The sequence below is a fragment of the Betta splendens genome, chromosome 9 (genome assembly GCF_900634795.4).
Source record: "Betta splendens chromosome 9, fBetSpl5.4, whole genome shotgun sequence".
Classification (NCBI taxonomy): domain Eukaryota; kingdom Metazoa; phylum Chordata; class Actinopteri; order Anabantiformes; family Osphronemidae; genus Betta; species Betta splendens.
Genome location: NC_040889.2, coordinates 9,226,788 through 9,239,461, shown reverse-complemented (window position 1 = coordinate 9,239,461; position 12,674 = coordinate 9,226,788). Strand labels below are relative to the sequence as shown.

The 12,674-nt window shown below is 49.4% G+C and overlaps 1 protein-coding gene across 2 annotated transcripts in view; it reads right to left on the bottom strand.

Annotated features, from left to right (window-relative positions):
• Window positions 1–9,258, bottom strand: part of iqsec3a (IQ motif and Sec7 domain ArfGEF 3a) — a 49,379-nt gene extending 40,121 nt beyond the window's left edge. Inside the window, exon 1 of one of the 2 annotated variants that reach the window (XM_029162042.2) lies at window positions 8,412–9,258. In XM_029162042.2, coding sequence (XP_029017875.1) covers window positions 8,412–9,049 — 638 coding nt within the window. In that variant the 5' untranslated portion in view covers window positions 9,050–9,258. The remainder of the gene's footprint in view (window positions 1–8,411) is intronic. The other variant, XM_029162043.3, reaches the window with a different exon arrangement.
• Window positions 9,259–12,674: the final 3,416 nt, after the last annotated feature.

The window sequence follows — 12,674 nt, the reverse complement described above, 5'->3', positions numbered from 1 at the left end:
GTCACTGTTATTCAGTCACTAGACGACACATGCAACCACAAATTAACCAGACCTCTAAACCTCCATGACAAAAATACATCAGATGTGCAAAATTAAAGTTTCAACATGTGGAAAAAGGGCAAACAAGGAGAATTTCTTCTACATCGTGATGATTTTATTGGGTTTGTTTACTGGCGCTCTGTTCTGAGCCATGTCTGGGTTTCTGATCTCATTTGTGATAAACTGCTCGCATGGAAGCGGGGGAACAAACATTTTCATAACCCTGCGCAGCGTCCAGGTCAGGTAGGTGTGTTTTGATTCCTCGTTATCTCAGATGATTATGCCTGTGGATGAGGACAGTTTGGTTTCTGGCTGCCTGAAAGTTGCTCTCAGACAATAAATTGTCAGCGCCAACAATGTCCGACTTTCCTTTTAAGACTTAAATCATTTTCTGACACCAGGATTTGATTAACGCATGATGCTTTTCTGAAGATCATTCCCAACCGGTCGAGGCAGGTGTCCATGTGCTCTGAGCCTGCTTGTGTTGGGCTTTATTTCTCCTCTTTGCCCTTTGCTGCTTAAGGGGGTTGAGTTTCTATAAGACCTTTGAGGAGACTCTTGTTGTGAACCGGCGCTCTAGAAATATGCTGAATTGAACTAAATTTGCATGAGATCAATAGGTATAAATGGTGTGGATGCGCAGTGTGCAGCCGGGTTAGTTAGGTTCGATGATGAATGGCCTAGAGGCGATACACAGACACACACACACACACACACACACACACACACACACACACACACACACACACACACACACACACACACACACACACACACACACACACACACACACACCGCAGCTAACCTGCATCCACAGAGGCCAATCTGTGTCAATACCTTCAGGACGTTTGAGTCTTTGATTTCACCGCATTTGGAGAAAACACCTCGCAGACAACTGGAGTGGGATGGGAAGAGTATGAGCTCTTTTCATCTTTTAAAGCACCTTCTTTTGATTCATCTGTCTCTCTCTGCTTTGATCCTCTCACAATTTTCCCTCCATTATTTTAGCCATTTCTCGGCTCGTTTTTATCGCCTGGATCGCCGCGCTCAAAGCGGCTCGCGAGCCTTTTATGCCGATTTTACTTTATGAGGTGTCTTTTAAAAGGCGCGGCTGCTCGACGGCGTCCGAAACTGCAAAACGTCCACCATCACATTTGAGGCCGTGAAGCTGTTGCTGCTAGAGACGGGTGCTGATGCGGGAGCCGCCATTGATCCGCTCTTCAGGATTAAACAGACACTTCCTCTACAACGCATCAGCTTTAATTCATTTCCACACATCTGAATCGGTACATTTCTCAAACAAATGCCTCCGTTTTCCAGCCCGCGCCGTTTGATCAGGGCGCTGAAGATTAAGCTAAACTTGCATGACCTGATCTCCCACACCACCGACTGCGTTCCCTTTCCTGGGCTAAGCTCGCTAATACCACCTATGAAAAATCAATCGATAAGCTTTTAGGAGCTCCTCCGCACTCGCGTAATCTGCGCGCCGCGACTGCGCCGCGTTTTTGTTTTAACTTTCTCGCCGTCTAATGCGTTCGTCGATGCGCCCCTCCCAGTGTCGAACTCAGCTTTATTGTGTCAATAGCTCCCCGGCTGGCTGAACCCAGCTCAAGGCAGAAAGAGATCAGCGCACGCTAAAGAGAAGCACTTTGAAGCGAGCGACAGAGCGAGAGAGGGGAAGAAATAGAAAAGGGGGATCAAAGCTGGCAATAATTGACGGATTAGTTTTCACAGACCATTTTCTTGACAGTGAGGGGCAAAGAAATGGCGTGAACGCTTATTGAAATAACATAGTTTGCCTGTTAGTCTGCTCCTGACGCCACAGACTAATACATTTGACCTTGAAGGAAGCAAACGCACTAAGTCACGTTAAGTCGTGAGGCTGAGGGGGTTTTGTGATAGTTGCTGTGGTTTTATTTCCATTTTTGTTTTGATGCATTTTTGGATAAATGCATTTTAGAGTCAAGGTCAAAGCTAAACTAAGATTAATGTTTGGAAGGTGAAGGTGAATATGTATTCATGGTGATATGGGTTGGAAATGACCTTGGAAACTTGCAGCCCCGCTGAACCTCCACGCGTCAGAATGGACGGAGGACGCTCGGGCCTCGTGACGACACCGTCACAGAAGCTCCCTGATGGCGCTGCATCCAAAAAATACGCTTTGCAGCTGAAAGTGGGAGTTTATGAGCGTTTGACAGGCCACACAAACACATGGTGCTGGCGGTGTGCGTGCGAGGTGACGAGATATGCCTGAAGGAAATCATCACCCGGCGTGAGGAGCGTCTTACACAGACAAAAACACAAACACACCTTTGTGCAAAAAAGGGAAGTCGCGCTTTACTTCAGCGTGGATGGAGCTGGAGACGAACGAGAAAGCAAGGTTTCCCACGAGAAAACCAACAACCAGGAAGGAAAAACACTTCATCCTTGTCTTTAGTCCATTAAAAATCGCCTGACTCTGCTGGAGCTGCAACGGCTTGAGCTTTAAGGTCTAAGTGAATCTTTGCTGAATTTCTGCTGCATCAGTGATTACAGAGAAGACGAGCAACTTCTCCTTAGATCACAATGACACCGTCGAAACTGGTGACTTCAAAGTAAAAAGACTGATGGGAATTTGTGTCTTTTTAAGACTGTTGGTCGTGTTGGAAGGTTTTATTTGATTTTATACCCTGATAAATATCAGCACGGGTTCTCTGAGGAAAGTATTCCTCTAAAATATCATTGCTAAATGTCAAGTGCTGATGTCACCCCCTTAAAATCAAAGAGGCTTCTTCTGGACTCTTAACATTTCACTCTCTCCTTTAACTCGGCTCCCGACTGTTGGTCCTTATCCCATCAAACCTGAAAGAGAATTTTTTCTGACGGAGGAGGTAAAAGGCAAACAAGCAGCGAGCGGAGCGCGGGACAGAGCCGAGGTGGGGCGCTGCCTGCTGCGCCTGTCAGATGCAGCTCTGAGAGGCCGAGGGGGTCGAGGGCGAGGCTGAGCCCACGTCATTCGGTGGTTTTCATCAGTCGCATGACGCAACGCCGAGAAGTGCGTGGAATCCCAAGTTTCCTGCAGATTGTTAGGCACAATTAGTCCACGTCTGCCCTCAACGACCCGGGAGCGCGTTCCTACGCAGCGAGTGAAAACAAAACGCCCCACAACAGCTGCTTAATTTCCCATGAAGGAAGCGGGTCGTCCCCCTGTTGTCTGATCTCCAGCTGGTGCCTCCGCTGTCGCAGCCATGGAGCTGGAGTGATTTCACGCGCGTCCTCCGCGCCGCACGCCGGCGCTCGACAGCCATCGAACCGACGCCGATTCAGTTCAGGGACGACGAGTCGAATCCCGACGCGCGCGCAAGGCCTTGGGTGTCGGTGAGCGACGGCTAGAAAAAAACGGCCTTTGTGCTCGACGGAGTGAGAGAGGAGGCGCGTGGGCGGCCGATGGGGGAGACATGACAGCCAAACAAAAGCCTGTCTTTACTCCAGTTCCCACACGCGTGACTCATGTTCCGCTCCTCTCGTCTGCCCCTTGTGGGATTTGCTTCGCGTCGAGGCCGGCAGTGACATCACCGGCGGAGTCACGGGCCCCTCCCACTGACGCAACCCTGGCTACGGGTGGTGGGCGGCGCGTTATGATGCAATAATAGTGCATTTGGTTGTAAATTAGCGGCGTGTGCGTCCACTTCCACACAGTCAGTCACAGTGGAGGCGTGGTGTGAGGCGCCGCGAAGGCCGGGGAAGGCGACTGGACGCCTCGTGCCTGTTGCCATCAGCCTCGCGGCCTCAGGTGGAGGCCTCTGAACGTTTCCGTGGGTCGTAAAGCTAACCGCACCTGACACGCCCTGAGGCGGGCGAGGCCTCGGCCGGGCCCGTGCTCGCGGACGGGAACGCGATGTGGGACGGAGAGCGGCGACCGATCAGCTCGATGCGAGTCACAGCGAGTCACACATTGTTTGTGGAGAGCAGCTCGCGGGTCATTCAGGGATGTGAAACAGTCCCACGAATGAGAACTAAACCGTCCTGTGGATTACAGCCATAAATATTACCCATGATCCTCCTCTGCTTCCCTCCACCAGCCTTCCTGCATGAATCCTATCAGTCACTGGGCCAAAAAAATAACCTATTAATTATCAGACTATTTAGATTATATTCATATATTTTGGAGTAATGTAATAGTTTACTGAGCCCTGACATGAGCCCATCACACTTAACCCACACACACACACACACACACACACACACACACACACACACACACACACACACACACACACACACACACACACACACACACACGCTACAAAACAATTACAATTGCCTGTTGAGGGATTTTGGGCACTAAGCCCTCACAGGGTGAAAGCTCTGGGACAGATGGGACGGACGTTATCCCATAACTCTGCACTGTTGCTTCTTTTAACCAACTTTTGGTTGAGGAGCCAACTGGTCGGTTGGTCTCATGGCACAGCTTTATCCACTAACTAATATCAGCATTGCCAGTAAAGTAGTCTTGCCACATTTACACTGTTGGCCGGTTCCTAATAGAGATTGTGACTGCATTCAGACCAGTGCTTCTCTTTTATTCATGTTCACACCAGATGGCCTCGTATTTAAGTATCAGTGCAGCTTTAAACGGAATAAAACATTTGCATTTCCATTTTAGTAACAATAGTAATAATAATTTCTCTGCCTACACTGTACGATCAGACTGAGTGATGCCAGATGACAGTGCTGATGTCGCTTCCACGCGCAGCATGGCTTTGATGTATGCGGATCGCATACTAATGTAGGCACAGTGCTGATTGCTCATTGGGTGCGCTGCTCATTTGCACGGAGACGAGATGAAATGCATCAGACCGACGAGTGAATAATTCACTGTGCAGCTACTGTACATGATTCACGTGCCTGTGCGTATTTGCATCTGAAAGGTGATGTCATACGAGGCTTATGGAACTGTCAAGGACTCAGAGACTCTTGTTGTTGGTTGAGAGCTGCCAGTGGAGGAAAATAACGATGGTCCCAATTTAGTTTTATGATGGATTAGAGTTTAAAAGTGCAGAGGACACTTTAAGAAGAAACTTTGAGGAAAGTGGGACATTTGGACGCTTCGCCCCCTGTGGGTTTTCCCCATATGCCCTGCTTTAATTATTTACCCGTCTACTGTATATAGCTTTGAACAAAACATCTGGGCAACAGCCTGAACATACTGAACCCTTAATTAAAAAAAGTGTATATAAGCACATATAATCCACGTGTCCATTCAATTCATTAAGGAAACTTAAAACACCTCAACCCGGGCCTTCATCCATGTCAACCGCACACGCACACGGCTGGATTACAGACAACTGGGACTGTCTTTCGCTTTGCTCAACTTGTGCATAAAAACGGCTAATACTCGATGCCATGGAGTCAGGAATCACCCGGCAGCTACATCCTCTGAGAAATGAAGCAATTTAAAAGCACTATGCACCAAATGCGATATTCATGATTTGGATTGCAGCGGCAGAGTCGAGCCACCCTGTCATAACTGAGCCGACGTGACTCCCATGCAGACTGTGAGCCGGAGCAGCAGGGGAGACTCCAGCGCTCGGGCGTAAAGGAAGTTTGAGACTCCTGCATGCACTACTCCCTCCACCTACCCATAATGCCCCTCTCTAGGCTAACACAGGCTAGCGTGGGTGAAAGGTTTAATCTTACATTACTGCTTATCACAACAAAACTCATCTTAAGGCTTTGTACAACCTAAGACATCGGCGGATCAAGTCTCCGAGGCCGGCTCAGGACAAGAGGTGTGAACAAATCTGCACCGCCGGCGAACACGCTGCGCTCCAGTTGGTGCATCAGGTACGTTAGGAGGAAAAAAGGGCGGAGGGAGACACTGGCGACGTGGAAAAACACGCAGGCTGTTAACGATAAGCCTGGAAGCGTGCGTGGGAGGCAGCAGAGAAGCACCTGGAGCTGTGCGTGAACCCTGGGATTTCCACCTCGGGCGGCGGGAATGCTGCCTGTCACACATGCACGCATCACACACTCCTATTTTAACACACACACTCGGCAGCCCCCGGGATAAAGTGCAGCTAAAGGCCAGGGTGGACCGAAGGCCCCGGCAGGAGACGGGGGGGGTGAGAGAGTCTGTGTTAAGAGGATGGCTCTGAATGCTGATACGCGCCGCAGAGGTGGCCACCGGGGCATGAGCCGAGAGGAAAGGTGATGGGGAGAGGAAGAGGAGCAGGAAGGGCCGCGCCGGGAGAGCGAGAGGCAGGAGGAGAGAGCAGTGGACGGGGTCACTGAGGGCCACGCGGCTCAGAGCGGCAGCACTTCAGGCTCTGTGGGAAACGCTGGAGCTCACGACAACGAAGGCGAGAAATGCACGGAGTGGGAGCAGGAGGGCTGCTTTCGCTTTTCTGCACAGGTGGAAGCGCAGGTCTGTTCAAAGGCGCAGTGTTCGGGAACTGTTCGTTCACCAGCGCTAACAGTCCCATCCTGCGCCTATTACTAAGTTTGTCTCCATCACTACTCCATCATACAGAACATCATCTTATCTGACTGTGATCAGTGGAAATTACACAGATGATACTATACAGTATGTTCTGTCGTTGCTCATCAGCCGGACGATCAGGGCGACCGTGGTCTGTAAATCACTAATGCACCGCTTTAACGTATCGCTTGTGTTATTTTTAGAATCCATGCTGACGTATAGCATCCCTGACCTGCCTGTTCTTTAGGAATTATGTCTTGATGGCACGATAAATCAGTCTGGATTAACAGAAACAATGCGAACGCAGCTGAGCAGAACAGATGGGGCTCGGTGCGTGCGTGCGTGCGTGCGTGCGTGCGTGCGTGCGTGCGTGCGTGCGTGCGTGCGTGCGTGCGTGCGTGCCTTCTCCAGCAGAAGCAGTCCGTGTGACCTTGACAGTGGCGACCAGTGAACATTCAGCACCACGGACAGTTCAGACGCTTATTTTTAAGCACTGCACGCGGGATTTTAGAAACGTTATTTCCACTAGTGCGACTGCTCCTGAAACAGCAGCCCTGTGACACTTGTTAGTGTGGATGAACGCAGCACCAGAAATATGCTGGAGCACATTGATGCAGTCTCCGTGAAAGCCGAAAGACCTGATTTCCAGCTAAACGGAGGAGCGAAACGTGGCCGAAATCGCTCGTGATCTCAATGCAACCTCCTCGCCAATCGGACCTGGACGCAGCCCTTTTCACAAAACGCTCACACACACTAGCTGACTATTAATATCAACTTACCAAAGAAAAATTAATGCACTAGTCCACAGCTTAAAGCTGAAATGAGGAACCTTTTAGAATGAATGCTAACCGCCTTAGCTGATGTCTGACAGCTGGTTGGAGGGATTACTGGGCCAGAGGACAAACAGCACTAAAACACCCACACTGACACACTACATGTCTCAGAATGTGCCCATCATTTCATCAGTTCTCATCAGTAATTAAAACCAAGGGGTCATGAAGGGTACAATAACACTGCATCCTTCCGTGTTTGCTCGTCTCTTCTTGGCGCCGACCTGGGTTCTAATGAGGCGCGGGTTATTTTCTGGGTGGGTGCTGCCGCTTTGCTTGTTTTAAATGTTTGTGTTTCCACTGTGTCAACAGGCACGACCTCAGCTAAGGCTACAAACTCAGCTCATTCCACATTCATGCAGTGGAAAACACAAAGGACACATCAACCAAAAACATAGACTGTATTATTCATCATCCTATAGTCACTAGCCCCAAAAGTCACTTTATCTCCTGTGTCCAGTGCCTCCGCGCAGTGACAGGCCACTTTGGCGCAGAATTAACAAACCACCCTGCTAAAATGCCGGCGTGGATCCTGGAGATCGATACCCATAAAGCATCTGATTGATTAAACAGGGCACCAGCTGAATGAATAATGTGAAAGTACAGGAGCCTAAATTACCTGTCAAAGAATTAAGCCTCCGCTTGTCAGAGGCTGTGGAGTTAATCAAAGGCAAATGATGTGTGGTCTGACTCAGGCCTCGTACCCACTCAGTTGTTACTTCCTTACTTTCATTTCATACGAATTTGATAGAATATATATATTATATATTATAATATATATTGTACCCAGTCAGTTGTTACTTCCTTGCTTTCATTTTGTACGGATTTGATATAATCTGTTTTTTCTGTACGAATGCATTTACTGCTTAAATACAGGTCCCTGAGTGGAGCACTGAGTCTTTTAGATGTGTTTCAGTTTTCAGAGATAAGCTTGACTGTGTAGTGAAAGCATATCACGTGTCAGTACTGGTTTAGGCGTTTATTAACATGTCATTTGGGAAAAGCCAAAATGAGAAACTGGAGCTGGATTTCTCCATTATTGGAGGTGTCTCGTTAAGATGGAGAGCTTAAAAGCTACTTACTCGGCTTTTCTGGCCAGTCCGACTGAGCGGCACAGAGCAGTGGGAGTCTGCGGAACCAGCGACTTGCAGCAGGGGCTCCTCTTGTCCTCCTCCGCGGAGTCCGGGCTGGCTTGGCTCGTCTTGGGCGACTGGGGGGAGGTGGGAACGAGCTGCAGCTGCTGCGGGTGGTGGGAGGACGTCGCAGGCGGGGCCGGGTGCTGCTGAGGCTGGGCCGACACGCCGGGAATCTGCTGCTGATGCTGATGCTGATGCTGATGCTGATGCTGATGCTGATGCTGAAGCTGCTGCTGCTGCTGCTGCTGCTGAGGCGGCGGCGGGTGCTGCTGCGCCTGCTGGCCGAGGTGAGCGGCGGCTTTGGTGCTCCCCGCGTGCTGATGGAGGTTGGTCGGCGCTTGGGGGCTGGCGCTGCGGTGGGTCGGGTGGTGGTGGTGGTGGTGGTGGTGCTGAGCCGGCTGCTGGACGTAGTGATGAGGATCCCGCAGCTGCCGGTTCTCGCCGATCAGATCCTCCACCTTTCGCTCGAGTTCGTCGATGCGTTGGCGCTGCGTCTGGATCAGGCTTTGCTGGTTCTGGACGATCGTGGTGAGCTCCTTCAGGTAAAGAACGGCTTTCATTGGATTATCCAGCAGGCTCTCCATCACTGACGGTAGCTGTGGCCGTGTGCCAGGCGATGTTCACTTCCTCCTCAGCTGGTTTCGAGCTCCACGATCCGACGACGGGGCCTCTGCACGGTGCGTAACCGGGATACTCTGGCTGCCGTCTGACGCGTCTACGCTCTGTTGGGGTTGGGTAGTTTCTCTCTCCCTCAGTCACACACACACGCACACACACACACACACACGCACACAGAAATGGTGCTGATGCAAGGGGAGGATCAGCTTCAGCGGAGTGCGGGGGAGGGGCTCTGGCGGACGGATGACGTCAAGACGCAAGGGAGACGTTTGAGTTGTAGTTTTTACACTTGCAGCGGTAGAAAACTCCTTTTTTCCCGCAACTTCACTGAATTAATCCTTTCTGACTTTTTACACAATTATTTTGTCACATAAGACTTTTTACACAATTGATATGTCACAAGTTGAACCCATATTCTCCAGATTGATTGAGCAGAGGTCAGGACGTCTGTCACATCCGTTTGGTTTGATCCTCTAGTCCTCTCATGTGCTCGTCATCCACGTTACCTGAATCAAAGGGATGAGATGGGGGCGTTTTCCAGGAAGCCTTTGCCTCAGCGTGTGATTTCTGAAGCCGAGTCAAACCTCAGGAAGTCCCCGTTCTCCACGTGAACGTGTGATGAGACTCCCGATCCTCCTGTCAACCAGCAGCCGTTCTGTGCTGCATGCTTTGGGTTATTGCCCTCCAGGAGTGGGACACGCTGTCATGGCGGGGAATGTAATTTCTCCCTCGTAATGGCGCTCACTTAGCAGCTCAGTCTGAAAATGACTTGACGAAATGTGGAACTGTTTCGCAGTCAGATATCGTTTTTCTGGCATATTAATCATTTTCTGTGCCATTTTCTGGTTTTAGGACTGAAATAAAACCTCCCTCCCGCCTGAGATGAGGGAGGAGGCCCTGGTATCAATGAATTCACCCAAAAGGGAAATAAAAACACATTAGCCAGACAGATTGCATGTAGCCTGAGCAGGGGAAGGAAATGGGTTTTAGGTTTGCAGAGATGATCCGTCCAGATACGCAATAAGTAGATACTGCACTCACGCTGTATCCAGTGTAATTAACAACTCCTGCAGAACTCCTCTTTAAATACTAATTAGGCTAATTAGTAATTATTTTGATTTATTCAACTGGTTCAAATCCTCTGCTGCTTTCTGAAGCATTCTTTGAAATACGGCTCTGAACATAACCATGGTGCGACCTTGAGACAGCGGAACCTTAGGGCTGCTGTGGGTGCAGCCGGCCCCTCGGTCCAAATGGCTGCTTTATAAACTGCATGAAGTGAAAAATGGATTGTGCAGGCGATTGAGTGGACAGAGCCAGAAATGGGTTTTACAGCGGGATTGTTAAAATGGAAATGGTGCCAGCGGTGACTTTAGTGCCTGGGTGACACCTGCAAGGTCCGTCCTCACTTATTATGGACTCCCTGCTGGAAGAGGTGCAACCCATATTTAACACCAATTACCTCACAGAGGAGTGCAACTGGGGGGGGGGTCACGGGGCCGTGATGGGACTCCAAGGGTGATGGGAATAATCCAGTTAGGCCACGTCCCGAAACTTTAAGGGCTCCTTTTGAACAGCACAAACTTAAATAAAAACTTCTATGACTTTTAAAAACTGCACCACCTCACGGAGATCATTTAATTCCGAGTTAGAAAGTTGCTTGGCAGCGGTTGAAACGCTGCCCCCGAACTTCCTCCTTGAGAACTTTTAATTTCAGAACCGTGCGATATCAATATAGGCTCGCTCCCCAGAGTGCTGTTGTTTCCCGGCACCGTCGCTAAGTCAAACGTGGCCCGGCTGCGTCGCTCGCTCGGAGCCGGCGCAGACTGACTGCACTCGTGAACCCACAGCAACATTCACACAGTGTCTGGAGCAAACAAGGACTCGTGCTCGTGCTGAATGGCCTTCGCGCTCAGCACATAAAGCTTCCGTTGGTTGTACTTAGTGATTCAGCTCTCTCTGCAGCTCTTTTTAGAGGCAGCTGGAACAGTTCTTATTAATATTGATAACGAGTTCATTGCATCCGCCAGACTTCACTTAGACTATATAAACTTCTATGCCTTATGATGACTCAATGATTATGGATTTTTCTGCATGATTTCTTTGAGACGTGATGCAACGACGGTGAAGAGATTAAACCTTTATTTCCAGAAACCTTGGAGCATTCATGACATCAATGTGTGGAATAAAAGTCGATGACATGATGAAGCAATTAGCTTCAGGTAGAGATTAATTACTTGCAGCATTAGACTTCATCAGTGCAGCGGAGCCACTGGAGACGAGCAAGTCCCTGACACCGAGAGCATGCAGCGCTTGATTTATCTGCAGCTCCTCATGCAGCCTTTAAAGATGAAGGTTAATGTTCCAACATGACCAGCATTAGTAGATTTTGAGGTGCATTAAGTGATTCTATGCAATGATTCTAATAATAATTGTATTCACGTTGCAGAGAAACTGAAGCAAGGAACAAGCTTATTTCCCATTCTGACTTGACAGCGCTGCTTGCCAGACTTCTCCGGGTTCATCCTGGGGGGACTGTCACAGGCCATTTATTCAATTTCTCATTCCTTTGCCATCTCCGCTAACTGCGCTGTCGTTTCCCATCCTGCCGCAGCAACCCTGGCCTGCGCTGACCCCAGCCTCCTCCCCATCCGCCGCACCCAGAGCACCTGTTCACCACGTCCACGCGTCGGCATGTAAACAGATCCGCCATCAAAGACTTGAAGCCTTGTTAAAACCCATGAAAGTCGGGGCCTGAGAGCAGAGAGTACCGCACTCATCCCATGAAGCACTCTGCTGAGGTGAGTCGGGTCTTTATTGATTCCCCCCAAGTGTCTCCACACAGACGGGAGGATGATGGAAATACAAGAGGAGCCGATGAGTAACGCAGCTTTAGGCTTTGAGACAGGAGCAGCGTGAAATGTGGGGAAAACACAACTAAAAATGTATGCGATATTTTATTCAGTGGCAACAATGTCACATTTTTGTAGCAGCGAGCAACTTCCTTTAAAAAAGACCTTTCTTTCAATGACATAATATTTGATGCTTCTGCAAAAAAAATGAGTTGTTAGTGCAAACTTCTGCTGCCGTGGTTTCTACTTCACCAGCAACCTCCACGGTGGCGAACTCCAGCATTACTGTTAATAATTTATGGAAACAGGCTGTTCACACAGCGGCTCCAGGGACACTTGGGGCAATTTAGGATCAGCCGAGCGAGGACTTATTTTGTTGTGCGTCATGTAGTGATTGCAGTGGCATATGTCAGCACCTGGCTTCACTTCCATGAGGACCTACCTGTCGTAATGAATACAGTGGGAGGAAGAAGGTCCTCCGTCCTGGCTGAAGGACGAGAAAACTCACTAACCAACACTCGTCCCTGTCGGCTCAGCGAGGATCACTGAGGAGTGAGGTCAGTACACTGTAGATTAACATAAAATGTTAAATGTGGGCGAAAAACTGTGAACGGTGCAGAGCTGGAATTAAAATGCACATTTAGAAGGATATAGAGGTTCTGTTTAAAGTTGACCTTCACTCCTGAAATAAAAGAGGAGAAAGAACAGAATCTGTCTGACACGCAGAGGCGTGTTCATC